The 23,711-nt window shown below is 34.9% G+C and overlaps 2 protein-coding genes and 1 long non-coding RNA gene across 3 annotated transcripts in view; 2 read left to right on the top strand and 1 right to left on the bottom strand.

Moving 5' to 3' along the window:
* The first annotated feature begins 2,005 nt into the window (after positions 1-2,005).
* LOC111518286 (uncharacterized) lies at positions 2,006-4,867 on the top strand. The gene is made up of 2 exons (XR_002723938.2): positions 2,006-2,834; positions 4,652-4,867. It is a non-coding gene; the product is annotated as an uncharacterized lncRNA (long non-coding RNA).
* A 2,567-nt stretch (positions 4,868-7,434) lies between these two features.
* Bin1 (histone deacetylase complex subunit SAP18) lies at positions 7,435-8,418 on the bottom strand. The gene is made up of 2 exons (XM_023174705.2): positions 8,180-8,418; positions 7,435-8,120 (listed from the first exon to the last, which is right to left on the bottom strand). The coding sequence occupies exons 1-2, from the start codon at positions 8,237-8,239 to the stop codon at positions 7,707-7,709; spliced, it is 474 nt and encodes a 157-aa protein (XP_023030473.1). The 5' UTR covers positions 8,240-8,418; the 3' UTR covers positions 7,435-7,706.
* A 3,210-nt stretch (positions 8,419-11,628) lies between these two features.
* Positions 11,629-23,711, top strand: part of LOC111518288 (luciferin 4-monooxygenase) — a 28,282-nt gene continuing 16,199 nt past the window's right edge. Inside the window, exons 1-2 of the mRNA XM_023174706.2 lie at positions 11,629-11,938; positions 19,637-19,844. Coding sequence (XP_023030474.2) covers positions 11,822-11,938; positions 19,637-19,844 — 325 coding nt within the window. The 5' untranslated portion in view covers positions 11,629-11,821. The remainder of the gene's footprint in view (positions 11,939-19,636; positions 19,845-23,711) is intronic.

Raw genomic sequence — 23,711 nt, forward strand, 5'->3', positions numbered from 1 at the left:
AAATTATCTCAGTTATTATTAAAAAACTGATTATTTTTGAAAACTTTGCCACCCTGTATCTCAAAAGTTGAGGCGTTTAGGACATACGTCCATAGGACGTTTTTTCCTTAAAATGGGTCTAAGAATTACCTCCTAAAATATTAGCATGTGTTTAAGGAACACTCTGTATATTCCCTTTGAAGTATTCGAGATAACGCCGAATTCTGAATTTCTAGATTTCTCTTGATTTTGGTGTTTTGAAACTTGGCAAAAGTATTGTGATTTTTTTTGCTGTGACTTTTAATAACTGATTTCATGAAAATATATTTTACTATATAGTTGGAAGATCTGACATTGTACTTGCTTTCTTGTTATTTGATTTGCTGCTGATGATTTTTTTATACATTCACCTAAAAAACTCTGAAAAGTGTTTCAGTTTATCTCTCAGTAACAAATGGTTCTGTCCATTGACTATTATCGCTGAGGTAAAAACTGTCTACTTCTTCAGTAAGTATTCTCGCACATTGGACCTCAAAAACAATTTAAATTGCTTTTTTTAAACCTGATATCGGTGAAACTAAGATGTCATTGAAAGTCCGCATTGCCGAGCACAAGAGAAACACACAGCGAGGAGAAACCAGCAAATCAGGAATAGCAGAGCATGTTTGGACTCATCCACAGGGAGAAACACTGGTTTAAGAGGAAATTCAAAGAAGCTATCGTAAAGATACCCAACACGTGGAAACCTTTATTTAAGCGGAAAAATGGTCAACTCCCATAAAGCGAAACGGGGAGAGGGAAGAGGGATAGGTGAAAGCATTCGAATGACTTATAAATAGTCATTTCTCGGAGGAATAGTCCAGTCATCACCCGAAGATGATTGTGGATACTAATAATCGAAACGTTGTGAAGTAGCTTGGTTTGAATCTTTTTAATTTTTGATTCCATTTTCAATTATTCAATTTTTATGTTTTTGTTTACTTCTATTTTATTGTAATTTTATTTCGCGGTTTATTGCTTGATATAATATTTAGTTTCAGCTGTTCAATTTATTTTTCAATTTTGTCTGTTCTTTCAGAGATTTCAAATCATGTTATATCATATTAAACAATGGAAGTCTGAACTAGTAAAATTAGATTAATAAGATATTTTATCTCCATGAGTACTATGATTATTGGTTATAAACAATCTGAGACAAGAAACTTGTTTCATTCACAGTAAGTAAATGAATTTTCACCTGTCTTTCATTTTGATATTCATTTCATTCAACAAACCCAAATGCATATTTGTTAGCAAAGATTTTTTTCGTGTACTTAGAACATATATCGCAAATAAAAATCACAGCTTAGAATTGTTTGAAGGTGATTGACAATGTTTCATGATGAATTTCACTAGTTCGGACTTCCATTGTCTATTATATAAAATGATTTGAAATCCCTGAAACAACTAAAAAAGAAGAATTAAAAATGAATAGCTGAAAATAACAATTATATTAAGCAAAATAAACCTGAAATGAAATAATAGTGAAATAAAATACAAGTAAAAATAGAACAATTGAATAAATAAAAATAAAGAAATGAAAAAAAAAAAATAAAAATAAAAAGTGGAGAGATTCCAAGTCACGTTACTTCACGGCGTTTCGATTGTTAGTATCTACAATCGTCTTCGGGTGATGACTGGACTGATTCCTCCGAGAGATGACTATTTATAGATCGTTCGAGTATTTTCACTTATCCCCGCTTTCCATTTTCCGCTTCACTGGTTCCGTGGGAGATGACCGTTTGGCGGGAGTTGGCCATTTTTCGCTTGATGATGGGTTTCCATATGTTGCGTATTTCTACGCTGGCTTGGCTGGACAACATGTATGCGGCTTCCTTAAATTTTCTCCTGAACCAATTTTCCTCTTTGTGCAAGATCTCAGCTTGGGACCACTCGATGTTGTGTTGATGGGTCCAAACATGGTCTGCTATTCCTGATTTGCTGGTTTCCCCTCGCTGTGTGTGTTTCTTGTGCTCGGCAAAGCGAATATTCAATGGTCTCTTAGTTTCACCAATATAGGATTTTCCGCACTCACAAGGTATCCAGTAAATGCAATTCTTAGAATCGCAGTCCGCGTTTGGTGGCCTGGTTTTCGTGAGGCTGCTACGGATAGTGTTACCAGATCTGAAGCAGGTTCTGATGTTGTACTTGGAACTAATTTTTCTTATCCTCTCCGATAATCCTCTGATGTAGGGAAGTGCAAGCACTGGTTGTGACGGCTTCTCTTCCTTGCAAGGCTCCTGCTGTCTTTTAGCCAAAGTCTTTTCTACCATCGCTTTGGAGTAGCCATTCCGTTGAAGATCATTTTTGATGATATCTAGTTCCTTTTCGAGACCTTCCTGGGATATATTTCCAAGATATCGACTGGTCTACTAGTAGTTAATTCTATGAAAGAGAGGACAATGGCAGATCAATATCTTCAGATGTGTTGCTGCAGGTTTTTCCTGTAGCTGAAAAAGCAAATACGCCACTGGAATCAATCAAGTCGCCCCGGAGCGCTAATAAATTTTTGTTGTTGTTTCATAATTTCATAATACACAATACGTTATGGAAGTATAATATAAATATTACTGTACGGTAATTCAAATATATAAAAACATTTCGGCGGTAAATAAAAGTAAATATTGGGAATCACATCATTATATTTCCAAATATACAGTTGTGTCATCATCCAAAAAATCCCAGAAAATATAATTTATAAATTGAAGAGAGCATATTATATAATAACAGTCGTTATCAACGATACAAAATGAAGTTGTTACCAACATTGCTGTGCGTTGTGTTAATGATCACCATGGGAGGATGTGCTGCTCAAGGTGAGTAACAACAATTTGATTCTCAAACAAATTGATGACATAAATTCTGTTTAGTTATCTATTTTCAAAAGGTTCTCATAAGGCGGTATTTCATATGATATCTGTCTTGAAATTTTATATTATTCAACGGGCAAATAATCATGGCTATTATTCATATGGGTGACATAATCGACACAACCCATAGGTTTGATAAAACGACTGCAGTTTTCAATTATTGACAAGGGTGTAGTTAGACGAGTGTTGTAAATCATCCGTGTGAACAATTAAAAATTGCAATCGTTCTAGGTATGGTTAACATATTGGAAGAGTAGTTATAAAATGTACTGACTAATGATTATTCACCTCTAGTATATGTAACATTTCAAGTGAGAATACTTATAAAAAATGGATATCCTTCAAAATTGTCATGGACAAACTTTTTTCACAGGAAGCATCATGAAAAAAATTACCGCATACTAAACTTGAGTTGAAAATGACAAATAATAATAAATCATGTGATCATAGTATTACTCATTCGATATTTGCATCGACTACATAAAATAGCTTTTTCATTCTTCGTAAAATTATAAATAGAATGAAGACTACGCCATTGATATAGATTAACCTATTTCGATTTTTTTCTTGCTGAAATTGTCTTGGGAATATTCAACAGGGTAGTAATTGATAGAACTAATAAATATTTTTCTTCGACAATAACTTCACGCTATCAAATTAGTTACCTATCTGAGGTTAATATGGATTCAGATTATAAACTATCAAAGCAGAAAATAACTGTGTCGGAGTTGGGACGGTATCCTGGTGGGTTAACGTGGGTAGTTTGCTCCACTCACTCAATCAACCACTGTGCGAACCGGTTGTTCGAAACGCAAGGCCGGATGATAAATTTTTCACTTCCTATCGTCCAACCCGCGTTAGAAATCACACGTTAAAAGGTAAGACGTCGTTAAACCTTAGCTTGCACAAGTTTCGACTTTTGAGAGTTGTCGTTCGTAAGAGGGGCGACAGCTGGTTGACGGAAAAACAATTTTTCAGCAGAAGTTATGCCCCGAGTTGAGTATCTGATATGACGGCAACCGCAGCATTCGCCTGTTGCCTCAGTGCTTTCAGGGATGGCGACCGGGGCCGTAGACGAAACATAACCGACATAAAAACCGGCAAATCACGGCCAACAAACACGGAAAAAAAGCAGAGTAATGCTCATTGAAAAGATTGCGTTTTTTCTACGTCTACATTTCAAAAGGGAAAATTTACCCGGGAGCCAGGCGGTTCGACGTGGGTGCTTTGTTCACTCAGTCAATCGGCCGACGTGTCTGTCGATGGTTCAGGCCGCAGGCTGAACGATCGATTTTCACTTGTTATCGCCCAACTGAATTGAGAATCACGCGTTAAAAGGTAAGACCTCGTTAGTCCTTAGCTCGCACAAGTTTCGACTTCTGAGGGTTTTCGTTCATAGGGGTGCGATAGCTGGTTAACGAAAAAGTATATTTTAAGCATATTTTTTTACCCAGAGGAGGAAAGTAAACGATAAATGTCAATGGATTCTTCGCGAACTAAGGTACATGGAGTTCACGAAAGTTTGATAGAATATTTGTGTTTAGGTATAGAGAGGACCATAATGATATCATAATCGTAAACGGTCAATATGATCTTGGAGTATTCCATAAGATTTTGATAAAATAAGTTAAAATAACATTCATCTTCACAAATGAAGAATTGTCGAATAGATTAATGCACGCATATTGTTCTTCAAATGTTAACCTCAACCTACTTCTTTCTGAAAAAGAATCAAAATCTTATAATGCTAATTTCTTCCACAGAGCCACCTCCATATTTTTCCTGCTATAACTTTTGCATATCAAGAAAAATTGCTGCTACTCAATCTTGGGAAGAGAATTGCAACTGTGGAGAAGAATTCAGAAAATACAGAAATGGGTGAAAATTAACAATAGAGTCTTATATAGAAACACCACGATTTTATTTTTTAATGTATTCAGTAAACAGTAAACCCAATAAATATCCATTTTCTGAGACTATTGATGAAATATTTTTTCAGTTGTAAAAATAATTCATGACTCTTTCTAGTGTGTCACCTCACTAATCATTGACGAATGAAGTAAATAAAAAACTCACAAAAACGTCGATCCTTGAAAAAAATAACTGACCAATGAAAACATGATTATGCGCCCGACTAAGGTCCAAAAATCGTGGGTTCGAACACAAGCTCATCCAGACATTTTTCTCGAGAATTTTTCTAGTTTAAATTAGGTTGATGTAGATACTTTTATTTCCTACTTAAAACACAGGACTAAATACTATAACCGTCGACGCCGTTAACACCTACATCAGAAAAAATTAAAAATAATTCAAGACGAGACTCGAGACATGACAGTAGGATAATACATGTTCATAACGTGTGAAAATCCAAAAATAATTAGATATATTGTTGGACACAAGAGTTTTTTATATGAAATACAAATTCTAAAAAATTCAGCATCACTGCTTCGTCGGAAAACCCTTGAACATGTCATTATTCCCCTGTAATAACTGACAGAAATAAACATGAAAAAATTCTCTAAGAACTCAGATTCAGTGATATAGTTCAAGTAAATGATATAGTACAACCTACCTTCCAACAGCTCCCCTTTAATAATATAGTTAGGGAGGTAACTAATTTCGTTATTCAATAATCATTTCTGATTATATAAGAATCACAGACTTGGTGGCAAAGGAGATTGCGACCTCGTCGTCGAGTCATGTAAGTACAGTTTCAAACGATTCTTGAAAATGGCTCCAAAGCAGGAGCTGAAACGTTGAAAAGAGGCAGGGTTATAATTGAAAGTACTTCTGAATACTACTTATTCACTACTTATATAATATATATATATAAGTTATTTTGTTAACGATTCGAATATACATAAAAATTAAGTATAAATATATATATATATATATATATATATATATATATATATATATACAGTTGATTGCTTCAAAAACACTTCACTAACTTTCTTCAAAAGCTTTTGATAATTCTCCGTCCATCCATCTCGTTCCAGCTAAAATCTAATACTTTTTTCCCTTGTATAATAAATTACTATTGATTCGATAAAACACAATTATTATGAGTAATCAAGTTGCCTTGAAACTTTGTTGAAATACTATTTGTCAAATATTCTCAAGAATATCATGACAATGTCATAAATTATTGTAACTGTCAACTAGTGTTCGAATATTTTTCGAAATGCCATTTTCTCATCAAGAAAAATGTGATAAGTTCTGAATCCTACTTGGTTTGCCAGAAAAATAGCGTAAGAGCACTCCAACACTATAGCAATTTGTTCCCCGACCGTGAATTACCTAATCAGCATTTTTTTGCTGTGCTTCATTGTTGATTCAGGAACAATGAAAAAGTTTTTTGAGAAGCGAAGAACTAAAAAACGTTTTGTAATATCTGAAGATACAGAAATTAACGTTTTAGTCTACTTTGAGGTAAATACAAATAATTCCATCAGATATTTATCTAGAGAAATAGCTGTTCTGAATCCTACTTGGTTTGCCAGAAAAATAGCGTAAAAGCACTCCAACACTATAGCGATTTGTTCCCCGACCGTGAATTACCTAATCAGCATTTTTTTGCTGTGCTTCATTGTTGATTCAGGAACAATGAAAAAGTTTTTTGAGAAGCGAAGAACTAAAAAACGTTTTGTAATATCTGAAGATACAGAAATTAACGTTTTAGTCTACTTTGAGGTAAATACAAATAATTCCATCAGATATTTATCTAGAGAAATAGCTGTTCTGAATCCTACTTGGTTTGCCAGAAAAATAGCGTAAAAGCACTCCAACACTATAGCGATTTGTTCCCCGACCGTGAATTACCTAATCAGCATTTTTTTGCTGTGCTTCATTGTTGATTCAGGAACAATGAAAAAGTTTTTTGAGAAGCGAAGAACTAAAAAACGTTTTGTAATATCTGAAGATACAGAAATTGACGTTTTAGCCTACTTTGAGGTAAATACAAATAATTCCATCAGATATTCATCTAGAGAAATAGCTGTTCCACTGTCTGTTATTCTGAAGAAACATAAGATTTCTCCTTATAAGTTAAGACCAGTTTCGTTGGTGGTTTATGACAGACAAGTTCCAAACTTCTATACAAATATTATATGGAGCGGTGAGGTTAATTTTTCAAATTGTGGGATGCATAATAGAAAGAATTTTCATTATTGGAGTAGACATAATCCATTTCTAGTCCATCCCCTAAGCATGCAAAGACGATTTAGTAATAATGTTTGGTGTGGTCTATTTAGAGGCAGAATTATCAGTCCATTTTTCTGCTATGGTTCTTTGAACGGGCCCCGTTACATTAATTTATTAACAAGGGTGTTGAAAGACTTTTTCGATGATCTTGATCTGGAGACTCGTCAGATGATCTATTTTCAGCAGGATGAGCACCAGCACATAATTTCAGTGGCGTGAAAAGAATGTTTTGTTTTGGAAACAGATGGATTGCTACAAATGATTCTGTTAAGTGGCCTCCTCGTTCACCAGACACGACACCTCTAGATTTATTTTGGAGGATTTCTGAAAAATGAGGTCCCACTTCTAAAATGAACTTATTTTATTTTTTAGTGTTTTCTTTTACATTTACATACTGAAATCAATAAATGGTGTGAACTTTTGCATTTTCTTGGGATAAATTGGTACCTTTATAAATATTCACAAGCTATATCATTAAATGATAGTGTCAAGATAACCAAAATTAAAATCAATTCTGAAATTTCTAAAACAACAGATCAAATAACAAACTTCAAGAAAAATCACTTTCAAAAACCATAAGATAACTTATTAGATAAATTCAATATCAAGGATTAATTAATATGGTCTTGACCTATTGTTATAACTATTATTGTATCCTTTCCTGACATTGTTCCATGAATCAGGGGGTGTAATAGCTATATCCACATAGTCACCAATGTTCAGACGGAGTTGACCAAGAGTCTTCAAATCATCTGGCCCTTTTACACCAGTCATTGTACTACCTATTTCTCGTATGCGATATACCGGCTGTCTAATATCAGGATAAACAAAAGCAAAACTGAATTTAGTCCCTTTTCTTCTTGCTTCAGGATTTACTTCTTTGACGAGCTGGGTAAGTTCATGTAAAGTTGCATCTCGCCAAGTATAAACTTGAAGTTCATTTTGTGGAGAGTTACCCTTCATATAATCGGAGGGTTTATGGTGGGATCCTGTGGAAGATACGAAAACTCGCAACAAGAATGGGCATACCTGCAATGAAAACAAAAATAAAAATTGACAAAATTACATCTAAAAAAGTAATTGAATACCTTCTGCCTGTCTACTGTATCATCTTTTTTTTCTTCAATAACTAGTTCTACTCCAGCCATAGCGCTCTAGTATTTTCTAAAAAAAGATGGGTCCAAAATTCAGGACTCCGATAGAAATATTGTTTTTGAAAACAATTTTTTATGAAAGGATAGCATCAATTTTCACGTATAATATGAAAGCACAACAAGATATTTGTGAGGTTACGATACTAGCAGTGTTAGTGTTCTGTCTTGGATCACGATTCGCAGAGTCTTCTTCTTCTCTCTTTTTTGTGTTTGCTTCCCTTACGACGCAGTAAACCAGTCTCCTCCTATTACATAATGGATGTTAAAAAGTCGCTTCGTCCGAGGACGTAGTGTGTCCTACTCAAAGCAAACTACGCATTTATGTTGTTGATAGATAGTCTAATCAACCAGTTCAAAACATGAAAAATAGAGATAAAGGTCCTAAAAATATGAACGATAGCTCATTCGATTCGAAATCACCTCTAGAAAAATGTTTTTGAAGGATTTTGGTGCAAGTTATTATGGTGCAAGTGTGATCAGAGACATCTGATGGAACATCTGTAAGGAACTCAATGAGAAAACCCAAAAATTAAATATGTTAATTGATTGAACAACATCCTCATTAGTCTTTAGGAGAAAACAAGTGAAGAGGTGTTGTTAAATGAAAGTAAAACCCTGCCATAGAGGGAGGTTGGGAGTTTGTTAAAAAAGAAAATATTTAAAATGTTATGAAATTATATTATTGAAAAACCAGAATTATTACTGGTTCGGAAATCATGTAGATTTTTGTCAATGTCTAATAAAAAGGTATAGATTTCACTGAGGTGATCAATGTCTGATCTTTTATTAAGGCAATTATTGAATTCTAATATAAATGACATTTCCAAAAACAATCTTTTGGATGTATTTCTTTCAGTTGATACAATTTTTGTTGAATTGTAGTCCATTTTATAACCTTCTTTGGAAACATGATTACTGAGAGCACATCTCTCAGGATGTAATCTACTATCACTTTTATGGGCGCTGATTCTGTCTTTGAGTACTCTTTACGTTTGACCAATATATTCCCTACCACAATTTAAACATGGAATGGAATAGATTAATTGAGATTGAAAGTTAATAGGAGTTTTATCTTTAAGTTTCGAAAATAATTTATTAATGGTGAATATGGTTCTATCACTTATGTATGGTAAAGAAGAGAAAAGTATAGGAACTGGAGGTGGATCAGCCCCAATTGTAATATTGTCATACTATGCAGGATTTATATTCAACTGGTTGTTATTGTTAATTTGAACGTCAATGGTTGACGTACTACGATCTTCTCAAGTGAGGATCCGGGTAGGAATTATTAATAAATAATTGGAAAAGTATATTTGAATATTTTTTATGAAAAGAAGGATCGGAAATCTGCAGAATGCGGTTCTTCATTTGTTTGACCAAATTGATTTTCGTTGGTTTTTCATTAATATAATTTCATAACATTTTAAATATTTTCTTTTTTAACCAACTTCCAACCGCCCCATGGCAAGGTTTCACTTTCATTTAACAACATTTTTTCACTTGTTTTCCTCAACACTAATGAGGGTGTTGTCAATTCTGTTTAAAAAATATGTTCTGTTTAAAATCTATTTTTCCGTTAACCAGCTGTCGCATCCCTACGAACGACAACCCTCATAAGTCGAAACTTGTGCGAGCTAAGGATTAACGAGGTCTTCCTTTTAACGTGTGATTCCTAACACGGAATAATTAATTAACATATTTATGAACATATTAATTAACATATTTAATTTTTGGGTTTTCTCATTGGGTTACTTACAGAACAGCCAACGTCTCTGATCACACACTTTTTTAAACTGAATTACATGACTCATTTTTACTGCCCTGAAGAAGCTTCCCATTAGAAGCGAAAGCTTGGCAAAGTAGAACAGAGATTTGATTTTTTGACTGAGAGACCCCGTTAATCCATTTTGCTGTACATTTCTCCAGTCGCTAAAATTATCCACTTTATATATATATATATATATATATATATATATATATATATATATTGAAAGAGGTGGTATCAAGTGTCTATGATTTAAAAGGAAAGGATTAGTCGGAACAGCACTCAAGAAAAATTATTGGTAAACCGCGGACAAGTGTTTCTGTCTAATTGGCAAACCGCGCCAATAAAAAAAATGGACTATACTTACACTTACACTATACTTACTCTGGGTTTTACAATTTGAAATTGAATATTGATGAAAATATTTCACAAAATTGGCGCATTGATATTAATGATGTAATTTTCAGATATCTGCTATTATATAGTGAATAGTACTGTCATGTTCAAAGCTTACTGTAATGACAAGAGTGACATTATCATTGAAAATATTTCTATTTCATAAATGCTTATTAAATGAATTTTATACAACGTGTGATTATTTCAAATTGAGAATATTACCGAAAGCTTGGCGATTTGTGAAATAGAATAAGCAATGCTATTGTCTTCGGCAGATTATTTGTCTCACAGAGTATCATATGATTCACTTCAAAAACAAAAAATGTTGTTAAAATATATTTGGTAGAAATTTCCTTGAGTTTTGCATCGTCTCCTTGCACCAATTAACCTCCTTTATCCTCTAACCTTTTTGAAAAATAATCGACATGATCTCAGAGCAATAAAATATTCAGATTATTTAGAGGCTTGCCTAATTCAAATACTAGGGGTTGTTTTGGCTAAAACATACATCTATCCATTCTTTACTGTTAGGTTTTTTGATGAGGGAGCGAGACGTAGAAATTGGGTTTTTTAGAGATGGCTTGGAGAAATTGCCATTATCATAGAGAGAGATATTTAAGTTCAAGGTGCTATAGGATTAATGGTTCTGTATGGTCGTCGATAAAAGTTAATATTATTATATGCATGTGGTCTGAACTTTTTTTGGTTTGCAAACTACTAATTTTTTTGATTTAATTTAAAAAAAACCGTCAAACATGTCATAGTAAGTCATAATCTGGAAAAATTGTTTCATCTTGTGGTTTGGTGGTCCCGAAATCCTACTTTAGAACAATTTTCCAAACACACACGTTTTCTTGAAAACGTGTGTGTTGAAAACAACATTTCTGATTCTGGTGACTTCTGGAACAATAGTACCACATAAATATTTAAATGAAGCGTCACGCGACAAATGAAACTTGGCTCCCGTATTTTGTAGAAGAAAACACTCAATTTTAATTTTGTAATAATGTACAATCAATATGATGAGATGAGATATAAAATTAGGTTCGATTAGAAAATAACGTCCAAATTCTGAGTTTAAAGTCAGAATTGACAAAATAGAAAGTGAACTCAATACCCCCCCCACCCCAAATATAGAATCCAAATTCGACCTATCGCGACGCGCTTGTCGAAAGTAATAAAAGTGGCAATCCCACTGACGGTTTTCGAGACATTGTTGCCAAAATTGCATAAAATTATGAACATACGAAATATGTGAAAAGTGTATGTGATAATTCGATCGGTGGCAACAGAATTATTATTTAAATTTGCATTAGTATCATTGTCTGTGATAAAATTTAAGTCACTGAAACCAGTAGCTATAAGGTGAATAGGTTGTCATTCTCACCTTTGAATCTATTATCATTTTTGAGACTATGGAAAAAAATTCGAAAAATATAATTTTTGGAGGTGAAATAGAGAGAGTCCTCGATGTTTCGTTGGGAGATCTTTTGATAATGTTACTGAAAACCTTCGAAGATAATATTCTGCAGGTAATTATTACATGTTACATATGACTCTCCTTTAATAATATTAACTTATTTTCCTGTCAAGATCAGCTATAGATTAAATACTACATCCCTGAAGTTTTTCATTTTAGGTATACTACCAATAAATTTGAATATTTTTTTCTATTTTCCAAAGATAATATTTGATCTTTAGAAGGATTGTATAGAGGTATCATGTAATAAATAGAAACCAATAATTATTTCTTTTTTAAAGTGGGGTCCATAGGTCAACAAGTCTTGCATAATTAAATTATAAGTTGTTCAAGGATAGCAACATTTTTTTCTCCTTGGGCTGTGAGAACAAAGGCTTTCATAGCTTGAGTCATAATTAAAGAGAACAAAATCTGTGCTGGTAGAGCTGAAGTACCAAAAGTTTCGTTTGCTACTGTGGCAGTCATTAACAGTGGTATGTGCGTTGACTACAAGGACAGTTATATCCCAAAGTCTTAACAATGAGAGATAATAATTTTTATTATTAAGTTCTAATATTCAATAGATAGAAATCTGAAAGAGTCGAGATTCCTTGATAAGTGAACAGCGATGTAACAAAGTTATATCTGGTATCATAATTGACACCTCAACCAAAGCTTTCACTCTTTCCAGATTCTAATGAAGATAGGTTTGACCTATAGAATGTCCCAAATGTTAAATTTTAGTTACAGAAAGTTTACATCTTCTGAAATTTACTTGAAACCTGTCTTTGACAATCTCTTGAATACTTCTAAAGTTTTTAAATGTTTTTCTTCACAACCTATTACAACAATGTCATACTAAAAATTACTCGCTCTTCTGTCTCTTGCAAAGTTTCATATTTTTTTTTTTAATATTTAACAACTTGTTATTTCATTCACCCAATAAATTCCTGTTTCACCTGTCAACTCAAATTCATTATATGCCATGGATAAATCTACTTTTATGAATATTGGACTGCCATGGGAAGGTGCAAAAAGTTCTTCATTTATAAATCCTATAAATATATATTTACTATTTTTTATAAGCTGCATGTACCTCAACTTACCAATCTCTTTGAGAATAGGTAAAAGAGGGGTTCTCCATTCTTAACTATATATCAAAATTATTTAGTTTTTAACTGGTCCAGTTATTCATTTGTTTTTTGAAAACTAATGGAATTGGTCTAGGTTCGCAGAAAATTGATTCAACTTTACTATCAACTTTTAACTTTATCTTCTCATATTTGTATAAACATATTTCATATTTTTGAATCATCATATCATTTCCATATAATATCCATATCATTCTTGAAATATCTTCCAAGCAAACACATAAATCATCTCTTTACTGTTATGAATCTGCAATTTCTTACAAATAATTCACCATTGAAATAATTTTCTCACTGGAATAATAATACTTCCATCTTTAGTTCTGAATTAATAATCACCAAAATTATATCTGAAAACGTCTTCAGGAAAAATGGAAATACCTAAACCAGAATCAAGAATCAAGTTCGAAAAACAGATTCCTGTTATTTACATGACTGGTTTCCTAAAACATCTAGTATTATTAATAAACATTACTGTGAAATCTCACAAACCACTGTTATTATTTTCATTACCTTCATGAAGATGATTTTTGAAACAACATACATTTGCCGAATTCCCTAATTTTTTACGTGATTTACAAATGTAGGTTTTATATCTACAATTTGCAAAATTTTAATTGCCCATACCATATGTATCACATGTAAGATCTTGACAGCCTTTCTTCTCTTCTTCTCTGTTCTGAACTCTCCTCTCTTCTAAGCTGCAACTTACTCCTTCTGAAGGTAATGTCTCATCATGATTTTTGCCAATTTAAGCTGTATGCTGGTTTACCTAGAGTTTGTGAAGTTTGTGAGAATAGATTTGAAAATATAATTTTGTGTGGGGACTTCAATATAGATTATCTGGTGAATGATACTAATACCAAATTATTGAAGGATCTATTCAACTCATTTAAATTGAAATTCAATATATTAGGCTCTACAAGAATATTCACCAACATTAATTATTACATTACCAGCACCAGTATTGATTATATGGTAACCAATTTCTATAATGAAATTTATAACTGCGTATTGGTCCAACCAAACATTGCAGATCATCTATGCCACATATTAACTGTTAAAAAACAAAAAGTAAATAATAATGAAAAAAAAAAGTTCCGTTAAATGTCCATTTTGACTGCTTTCTGAAACACTCTGCACTATGTCTGATGCTTGACCTTGCTGCGCTAGAACTAGTGCAGAGGTCATTTTTCCTTCCATCATTGATGTTGGTGGTACAACCTAGTCATCTTCTGGCCAAATAAAATTGATAGCAATTAAAAAAACATCCACCTGCAATTGAAACTATGTAATATTGACTGAACATTGACAATAATAATCTATAAAAGAAACTTATAATTTGTGAAAACTGTTCATCGGCTTGGGAAATCTAATATTAGTTTCGTGGATTGCAACAATATCCTCAGAAGGAGTAACTACACCAATGGAGGAGAGCTATAATAAATCATATGAAAAGTAGAGATGTTCTGCCTGACTGTGTCCCAAGTGAATTATCAAAACCACAACCTCTCAATGCTGAAACTGAGACAAATTCAAAAAGGATGGCTGCCCAAAGTTTAGCAAAAGAACTTGCACTGGCAGAAAGTGAATTCAAATTGGTGATACATTTTTAGAGCCAGAAAGAAGTGTAAGTGAAGGTAATGATTTTTTATTAACAATCTCCCTATCATCCCAAAATGCTCCCAATCTAAGCATATGACTAAACCTGTAAAAACAAGATGCGACAGTACTCTCGTAGTAGCTCATGTAAATTCTCAAAGTAAAAAAAATAAAATAAACGAAATAGAACTCCTCTTCGATGATCAAAACATATATATACTCTGTATATCTGAACACTGGATTTAAAGTTCTGATATGGCTCAACTATCATTTTCCAACATACAGGAGGCTTCGTATTTTGCTCGACAAGTTCCATATGAAGGAACTCTTATTTTAACTCGTGAACAGGTAATATGCAGGTCAATGAAATATATTGAAAATATCTCGGTACAGTCGCATGTTGAAATAAGTGCAGAAACTTTAGTGGAGAGTTTTAAATATAAAACAGTTATCTGTTGCATTTAAAAAAATCTGTTTAAAATCTGTTTTTCCGTTAACCAGCTATCGCACCCCTACGAACGACAACCCTCAGAAGTCGAAACTTGTGCGAGCTAAGGATTAACGAGGTCTTACCTTTTAACGTGTGATTCCTAACACGGGTTAGACGGTAGCAAGTGAAGATCGATCGTTCAGACTAGGGCTTGAACCACCGGCCAACACGGCAGTCAATTCGAGTGAGTGAACAAAGCACCCACGCCGAACCGCTTGGCTACCGACTGACCTCCTTTGGGTGATTTTGATATATTCATTGAAAAATTGGAGTAGACTTGTATTTACTTGCAAGAAAATTTTAATTATTTCATTGTCTGCGGTGATCTAAACGTGAACAGTCTCGATATCACTAATAGCAAAACGAAAATATTAAATGATTGCTTAAAATCATTTCATCTTACCAAAACAACAAATGAGCCAACACATATCCTAATAAATAAACATAACCATGTGAGTGCAACAGCAATTGACTACCTTATCACAAATATTTCAAAAGAAAACGTCAGTGTTTTTTTATATGATACTTTATTAGCCAAACATCTTGCCCATATTTTCTCATGCAATCTTACCAACTCTTTAGCGAATGATTCTCTGGCTACAACTACCTACTTAAGTAGAAAATTTACAGATGAGAACTCACAAGAACTAAGGACACAACTAAGTGATATTGATTGGACGTGTGTAAGTGGACTTACTACAAATAATGCATTTGAGGCCTTTATGAAGAAATTGACTTGGTGTCTTGACGTGTCATGTCCTAAAAATAGGATAAATGTAAAACAGAAAGTAAAAAAAAGTTGGGTAACAAGAGAAGTTAAGAATGAAAGCAGTCAGCTAAGAGAATTGCACAAAAGAATGATAGATGGAGAAGTGAGTGACGAGATTTACAGAAGGGAAAAAAGAGAATATACAAATAGATTAAAGAAGTTATTACATTAAATTCAATAAAAATTAAAAAAAAAAAATCTATCAGAGACATTTACTTCTAAAACATTAGGAATAACACTTCTGTCCTTTTTTGTGTACGGCAAGTAATGTGCTTGCTCGTAAGGGCCGTGGGTTAAATCCAACAGATAAGGATAAATATGTGCAAAAAAATGATAACAAGGACGCCAAGTAGTTTATTGTGCACCGACTAGCCTAAACCTGAAAGGAAACTACTAAACAATACAGATACGCGAAAATAGTATGGTGGAATACGACAAAGGAACAAGAATAAAAACGTTGAATGTTGCTTCCCCAAAATACGCCTGTTCAACGGATTTATTCTTCATTTATACTACAAACTAAACGCTTATACAAAGGCGAAGACAAAACTATTCGGAAACACCTATTCAGTGAGGTTCATTGCTTTCGTAAACAATAATGTCAGGATCCCGCAAAAACAACACCAAAAATAAAACTTCTAATCGGTACTTATCTAGCTGCTAGTGATGTGTAAATTCCTATGGCCTGCTACTACGCAAATTCGTGAAAAGCTCTTAATTCCACGTCCACACGGTCGAAATAGGAACACCACCATACATATGATTTCGGAAAATTTGCGGTTTAGTCGCTACGTATAAGGCAATAAATTTCAAAAAGGTCTGACCCCATCCAATTCGACGTGTTCTCGAAGGTAGCACCGTCCGGGCGAAATTTCGATTTACCATATCAGAGAAAAACATCTAAAAAAAGGTATTTTCGTAAATAATTGATTTCGCGATACATCCGCGCCAAAAAAATAACTAACTATACCCTTACCTCCCAATGCTCGACTGCCCTAACATTGCCGGAGATGTTTTTAAACGGTCCGGAAGAAATAATTCATTCGATAAAATTCATCCCAATCGATAATAAGGATATCGCAAAATCGCTCCACAGCAGAATTACCCAATCACAATCACAAACTACCTTTTCAAAAAAACTTACCCGAGTCGGCTAGACTATATATCAGGTGTTTTACAAATAGAGTTGACCTAATTTAATAATTAGCGTTCAAATATTTACAACTAATCATACAAAGTTAAAAACAGGATATTACGCAAATCAAATAGAAATAGCTGAAAACAAACAGAAAGCTACATGGGATATTGTAAATAGTTTCAGAGGTAAAACTAAAATTGGTAATAAAAGGGAGCGAATGGTATCCAGAACAGAAAATGCCATCAATTTTGCTTGCCACTTTGCCAGAGAGGCCTCGGCAGCTCTGTTAAGACATGTAGGTCAGAACATGTCACTACCACATACGGTCTCGGAATTTAATGAAAGCTCAATGTTTTTTGAAGAAGTACTAGAACCTGAACTAGTTTTAACAATGACCCAACTAAAAAATAGAAAATCGAGTGGCCTAGACGATATAGCAATAAACTTTCCAAAATATGTCATTCCATCTATATCTGAAATTCTATTGAATCTTATTAATCACTCTATAATATAAGGTATGTTTCCGAGTGTCTTCAAAACAGTCAAAGTTATTCCAATTCTTAAAAAGGGTTCACATGAAGATATAGATAACTATCGCCAAATATCATTACTGATATTATTGAACTTATTGAAAAAATAGCAAATAGAAATATTGCGTTTTTCGAAAAATGCAAGATTCTAACCGATCATCAACATGGTTTTAGAAAAGCTAGATCAGTTGAGACTGCTATTGCTAGAAAATTCGAGTTTATTTACAATGAAATCGATAAGGGGAAGTACGAAGTTTCAATTTTATTTGACTTGGCTGAGGCGTTTGATTTAGTAAATAGTGACATAATGGTTAGTAAGTTATTGGCATTAGAGGGTTCCTTCTGGAATAGATAAAATCTTTTATGGAATATAGGAAAATGGTAGTGACTGTGAATAATGCAGTATTTGATATTCAAGATATTATCCTTGGGGTACCACAGGGGTCCATTTTAGGCCCACTGCTTCTTTTTCTATCTATATAAATGATCTTCCGAAGTATATAAAACAAGGTTTCATTATCCTATTCGCAGATGACACTACCATAACAGTTTCCGGAAATACTGCGGAGGAGCTAGAAAACAACATTAATTCAGTCATGGATGACATGATTTCTTAGTGTGATAGAAATCAACTGAAACTGAATAAAAATAAAACAGTACATTTAGGCTTTGCGTTAAGGAAAACAGTGAAACTTAACAACATCCAACTCTCGGAAACAGCCAAACTCCTTGGTATGTTTATAGATAAAATCTTGTCTTGGGAGCCCCATATCGATCATGTCTGCAAAAAAATTGAATCAAGCAATATTTGCAATACTACAGATCCAAAGACATGCTTAGTTTAGATGGTAAGAGGACTGTTTACTATTCATTGGCCTACTCACATAATATGTGAGTAGGCCAAGTACCCCACAATAATACATTTTGAGCCATATTATGGCTCAAAATGTATTAATGTGGGGTTCTTCTGTGGGGGCAAAACGTGTTTTCATTGTTCAGAAGAGATTAATTAGAACTATTTTTGATATTGCACCCAGGGATAGCTGTAGACCCGCTTTTTGCAAGATGCTAACGTTACCGTGTATCTATATATATATATATATATATATATATATATATATATATATATATATAAAGCTCTGCTTTATATGCTGTTATGAAGTTAAAATTATCCTTGAATTTCGTAAATGAATAATGTACTTGAACTTCAGTTCATTCTCAACAGCACAAGATAAGTTAAAAATAACTCCACCTCACACATTCACCACATGTTTCATTTTTGTTCAGTACCATTTCAATTGATTTTTTTTATAATAAAAGGAGCTTCATTCCCATTTCCGCTACCTTTATTAAACATCAAGTTCGATTACTTATGTTTTTAATATAATTTTTTATTTTTAATAATATTCAACTTTTGCAATCCTACATGTAAAATTATCACTGTCAGTCATTTCGAAGATATTCTGAAAAAATGACAATAGAGGGTTATCTATATAATATTATATTTCCAGAACCTCAATGCAGCAGCATTCTTTTGTAACAAAAACAAATATTGACTAAAGTTCAATGCAACGGTTATGGTACAGTGGAAAAAGTATTTCCACTTCCTTTTGTCTGATATAGGTATTTATTTTTGACGTGTCCCATAAAAAACCGATTGTGATTTCGTCACATTCTAGATGCGATATATATTTACCAATAGGAGTGAGTTAACGTTAGGTTGTTAGCACTTGTTGAAAATACAGAAGGTGCAAAATCCTCTGTTCTCTATTTTCCTAGATAATCTAAGGACTTGTATATTTACCTCTGGTCTAGTGAAATACTTGATATCTATGTTTTAATCCATATATATGTTCTGTTGTTGCCGTTTTATGGACTTATAATTTTTACCATGTATCTTGTAGTCATTTATCCTTTCATATTTGTGAACTATTTGTTTCCTCAATGTACGTCCGACCTTTTCTCTTACTTGCCACATATTTGTTTGAAAATTAAATCACTGAATACGAGACCAGCAGCATAGTAGCATCATCTAAGAGAGCCTTTGTGATGTTTCACGCTTCATCAATAAATGATATTTTTTTGACATTTCAGGTTGATGGAGAAACAGGAGAAAAACTACCAGCAAATTTACTCTTCAAAAGGGCAGTGCGTTTAGCAGGATGGTTGAAGAAGCAGGGTATATCCATCGGAGACAACATTTCAATAAATAGCAAAAATAGATTGGAGTTTTGTATTGTTCCTGTAGCAACATTATTTGCAGGGGCTACTTTTGCACCTTTGAATCCTGATTACACGCCAGGTATAAATCTGAAAGTTCAGTTCATTTGGTGTATTGAATCATAGAATACAATACAACTTAAAATATGGAGATGAAAAATAATTTCAAATATCTGATATACATTCTCAGATTTAAATGGAAAAGGGCATATTTTTACGAGACTTCAATTTTTGGGAAAGAGGTTTTGGCTGTCTACTTCTCCATCTTTATACAAAAAAGTGGTAATTTTCCATTTTTTTTATAATCATGAAGAAGTAGAAAGGTAAAACATTTCTTTCCCACATCTTCAAATATTTCTAACCCCCAACAGAATTTTGATACTATAGTAACAAGTAACTGAAGTGGATTCATTGACAACCATGTGAACATCTCAGCAATATTTGTCCAGTATCATAGTCATATAATAGACAGTCCTTGTGTGATTAACGTCTTTTGGTATTAATTTATTGTTACAAAGCAAATGAATCACCGTCTTCAATGTTTGTTGAACTTGGAATTTTTATAATGTACTGTCCTCGAAGAGAACTTCAACTTTTTCATTTGATGAAATAGCCCAATGATTGAATTGAAGGGGTTATATTTTTAGGAATGATTAATTTTTGGGAAAGAAAGTTTTTGGTTTTCTACTACTCCATCTTGATACAAAAAAAGAAATGAGGGAATCTTCCAAAGAAAAGAACGAAGTAATCATCTCTGTATCTGTAGAGTAGGGAGGGTGAGTGTAAGCCCACGCACTTAGGCCACATGTGACCCATTGTACATCCTCCCGAGGAGTTGTCCTCATAGGTCGTCGTCCATCCTCTCCTTTCCAGGAAGGTGGACAGGTCGCTGGGAGACATCTCCTATATATCGGCAGGTGTAGGCCAAGACTCGCCGAACACACACACTCTCTTATTGACGATAACTCCGGGCACTCGCACAGAACATGCCTGACAGTCTCATCTTCCTGTTCACACATCCTGCATAGAGGTGTGTCCACTAGCCCCATATTATATAGGTGTTTCCTTAGCTGACAGTGGCCAGTCAGAAATCCTACTGTAAGGCGTAGATTTTTCCTGGTCATCGCCAGATATTTCTTCGGCGCCAGCTTCCCAGGGTCGCCCAAGGTGATCCTGGCATCCCATCTCTTTAAAGATTGAGCATGGGTGTAACATTTGACTAGTTCCGCAATTGTCGAAGTCATCAGGCCGTGAGTGCCACTTGGTCCTAAAATTCTTAGTCCAGCCGCTTCCTTGGCTAAAGAGTCGGCAATGCGATTACCTTTACTCCTTTCGTGCCCTTTAACCCACCTCAGGATAATGTTATTATCTACCGAGGCTTTGGCTAAATCTTGGTGGCACTCTAGTGCTAGCCCTGAAGTAACACGGTGTCTGTTCAAGGCTAATAGTACTTGTCTGCTAGCAGTGCAGGTTGTTATATTTTCACCAGAAATTCTTTTCTTGGTTATTTCATTTGTGGCGATTGAGATACCAGCCAGTTCTGTTTGGACCACGCTGGTATTTCTTCCCATTCCCCATTTAATCCTTAGGCTTAGTGATCTGGAGTACACTCCACATCCTGAACCTTCTTTGGTTTTTGAGCCATCTGTATAAATCTGTATTGCATTTGTAGCATCTGACTCTGTGTTCTGCTTAATTTGTATTTTATAGGGTTTATTAAACACAAACCTGGGTTCAATTGCATCACTTGTTGCCTGCAGCAGAGGTTGCGCAGTAAGCGCTTCCCGCCATAGGCCCAGCCTCAATCGACCCATTCCTACTTCTAGGTTTACATCAGCCGTGTGCAATCGTACCATGGCCATTAACGCAACCTCCTTAACGTACAGATCCAGAGGGGTCAGACCCGTGATTAATTCCATTGCCGCGGTTGGTGTTGTTCTCATGGCTCCTGTGATGTTTAAACAAGCCAGTCGCTGTATTTGATATAATTTTTGGATGGCCGTTGCTTGTAGAACTTTCGGTCCCCATGCAATGGCTCCATACGTTAACATAGGTCTTATTATTGCAGTGTAGATCCAGGCGACTACACGGGGTGAAAGGCCCCATACGCGTCCCACTGTCCTCCGACATTGCTCATAAGCCACGTATGCTCTTTTTGCTCTACTCTGTAGATGAGAGTTCCATGTTAGCTTCTTGTCGAGGATAATACCAAGGTATTTCACCTCTTCAGAGAAGTTTAGTTGGCTTTTGAAGATTTCGGGAGGTTTTAAGCCCGTTAAACTTCTTTTCCTGATGAAAAGGACCATTTCAGTCTTCTTGGGATTGATCGACAGTGAGTGTTCCTTACACCATGTTTCTATCAATTTGAGTCCATCCTGCGCTCTATCGCACAGTGTGTTTACAAATTTGCTGGTCTGCAAGATAACTATGTCATCTGCGTATGCAATTGTGTAGAATCCATTTTTGTTAAGGTTTGTTTGTTTTGTTAGGGTATCCAGAACTATGTTCCAGAGAAGGGGTGATAAGACCCCTCCCTGTGGACATCCCCTCATGACCAGTCCTTTAACTGTGATGTCTTCTACATTAATACTTATTGCTTTGCTAGAGAGCATCTGGAGTATCCATTCTCCTACTACCAGGGGTACATTCCTGGAGTGTAGTTGCTGGGTAATTGTTGGAAAGGTTGTTTTATCAAACGCTCCCTCAATATCTATGAATATACCTAGGGTGGATTCTTTGTTGTCCAATAATCTCTCGATTCTGCCAACCACATGGTGAAGGGCCGAATCAGTAGACCTTTCCGGGGTATATGCATGCTGATTTGGATGAAGTGGGTTGTTAACAAGTACTTCATCTCTTATATACCGCTCACATAGCCTCTCCATGGTTTTTAAGAAAAACGATGTGAGACTAATTGGTCGGAATGCTTTTGGTAAGGTGTAGTCCATCCTACCTGGTTTGGGTATAAATACTACTCTTACTTCTCTCCACTTACTGGGAATATACCTCAGAGCTAGAGAGGCTCTGAATATTCCAACCAGGTGTGGCATAAGAGTGTCCAGTCCCCACTGAAGTAGGGCTGGTCTTATACCGTCAGGCCCTGGTGACTTGAAGGGGGAAAAGCCCGATATAGCCCATCTTATTTTGTCCTCATCAATTACTGTACTAGCATATTGCCAGTCATATTGTGAGGGTGTTATTGGTACATCCGTCCAGTTCGCCGTTCCAGGAAAGACAGAACCTGGGAAGTGAGTTTCCATAAGAATCTCAGCACTCTCCTGGAGGTTGGCGGCTTTGTCGCCATTTTCCCTCGTCAGGAAGCCGATAATCTTATGGTGGTCATTTGAGAGTGCCTTCTGTAGCCTAGAAGCTAGTGGAAAGTCTTCGACTGCCTCACAATAGGCTCTCCAGGCTTCTCTTTGTTTTCGTCTGCGGACTTTTTTGAACTCTCTGAGGTTGGCTTGATATATAACCCAGTCCTCTTCGGGTCTTGTACGTTTTGCCTTGTTAAAGGTCGTTCTCGCTGTCTTCCTGAGGTGTTTCAATTCAGGGCACCACCATGTGTTGGTTGTGCCATGCGTTTGAACCATCCTCATTGGACAGGATTCCTTATAGGCAGTGTCTATTTTGTTGTGGATAGATACTGTGTACCTTTCCAGTTCTTCATTGTTGCCAGGAGTCTCAGGACCTCTGTTTCCCGCAGAGCTCCTCTTAAGAGTCGATTGTAGAGAGCTACATCCGTCCTCTTCGGGTCACGGGATTTTACAGTAGTCCTGAGATCCTAGCTTACCGTAGCAGCCAGGGGTGGTCTGACATAGAAATATAGTCCGAGACTTTCCAGTCTTGGATTTTGTTTGAGCGTGATATCTATTAACATTTGGCTAAGGGCATTAATAAATGTTGGCTCCGTGCCTCTGTTCAAGATTGTTAGATCTTTCTGTATTATATA

Source organism: Leptinotarsa decemlineata, unplaced genomic scaffold, assembly GCF_025532065.1.
Source record: "Leptinotarsa decemlineata unplaced genomic scaffold, Ldec_3_MD MMD2_tig00000199_RagTag_RagTag, whole genome shotgun sequence".
Taxonomy (NCBI): Eukaryota; Metazoa; Arthropoda; class Insecta; order Coleoptera; family Chrysomelidae; genus Leptinotarsa; species Leptinotarsa decemlineata.

What these genes read in the sequence shown, in the direction of transcription:
- Bin1 (XM_023174705.2), bottom strand. Translation starts at nt 8,239, where the DNA reads ATGGCTGGAGTAGAACTAGTTATTGAAGAAAAAAAAGATGATACAGTA. An exon ending in ATACAGTAGACAGGCAGAAG is followed by an intron (nt 8,121 to 8,179) that starts GTATTCAATTAC and finishes TTTTCATTGCAG; the next exon opens with GTATGCCCATTCTTGTTGCG.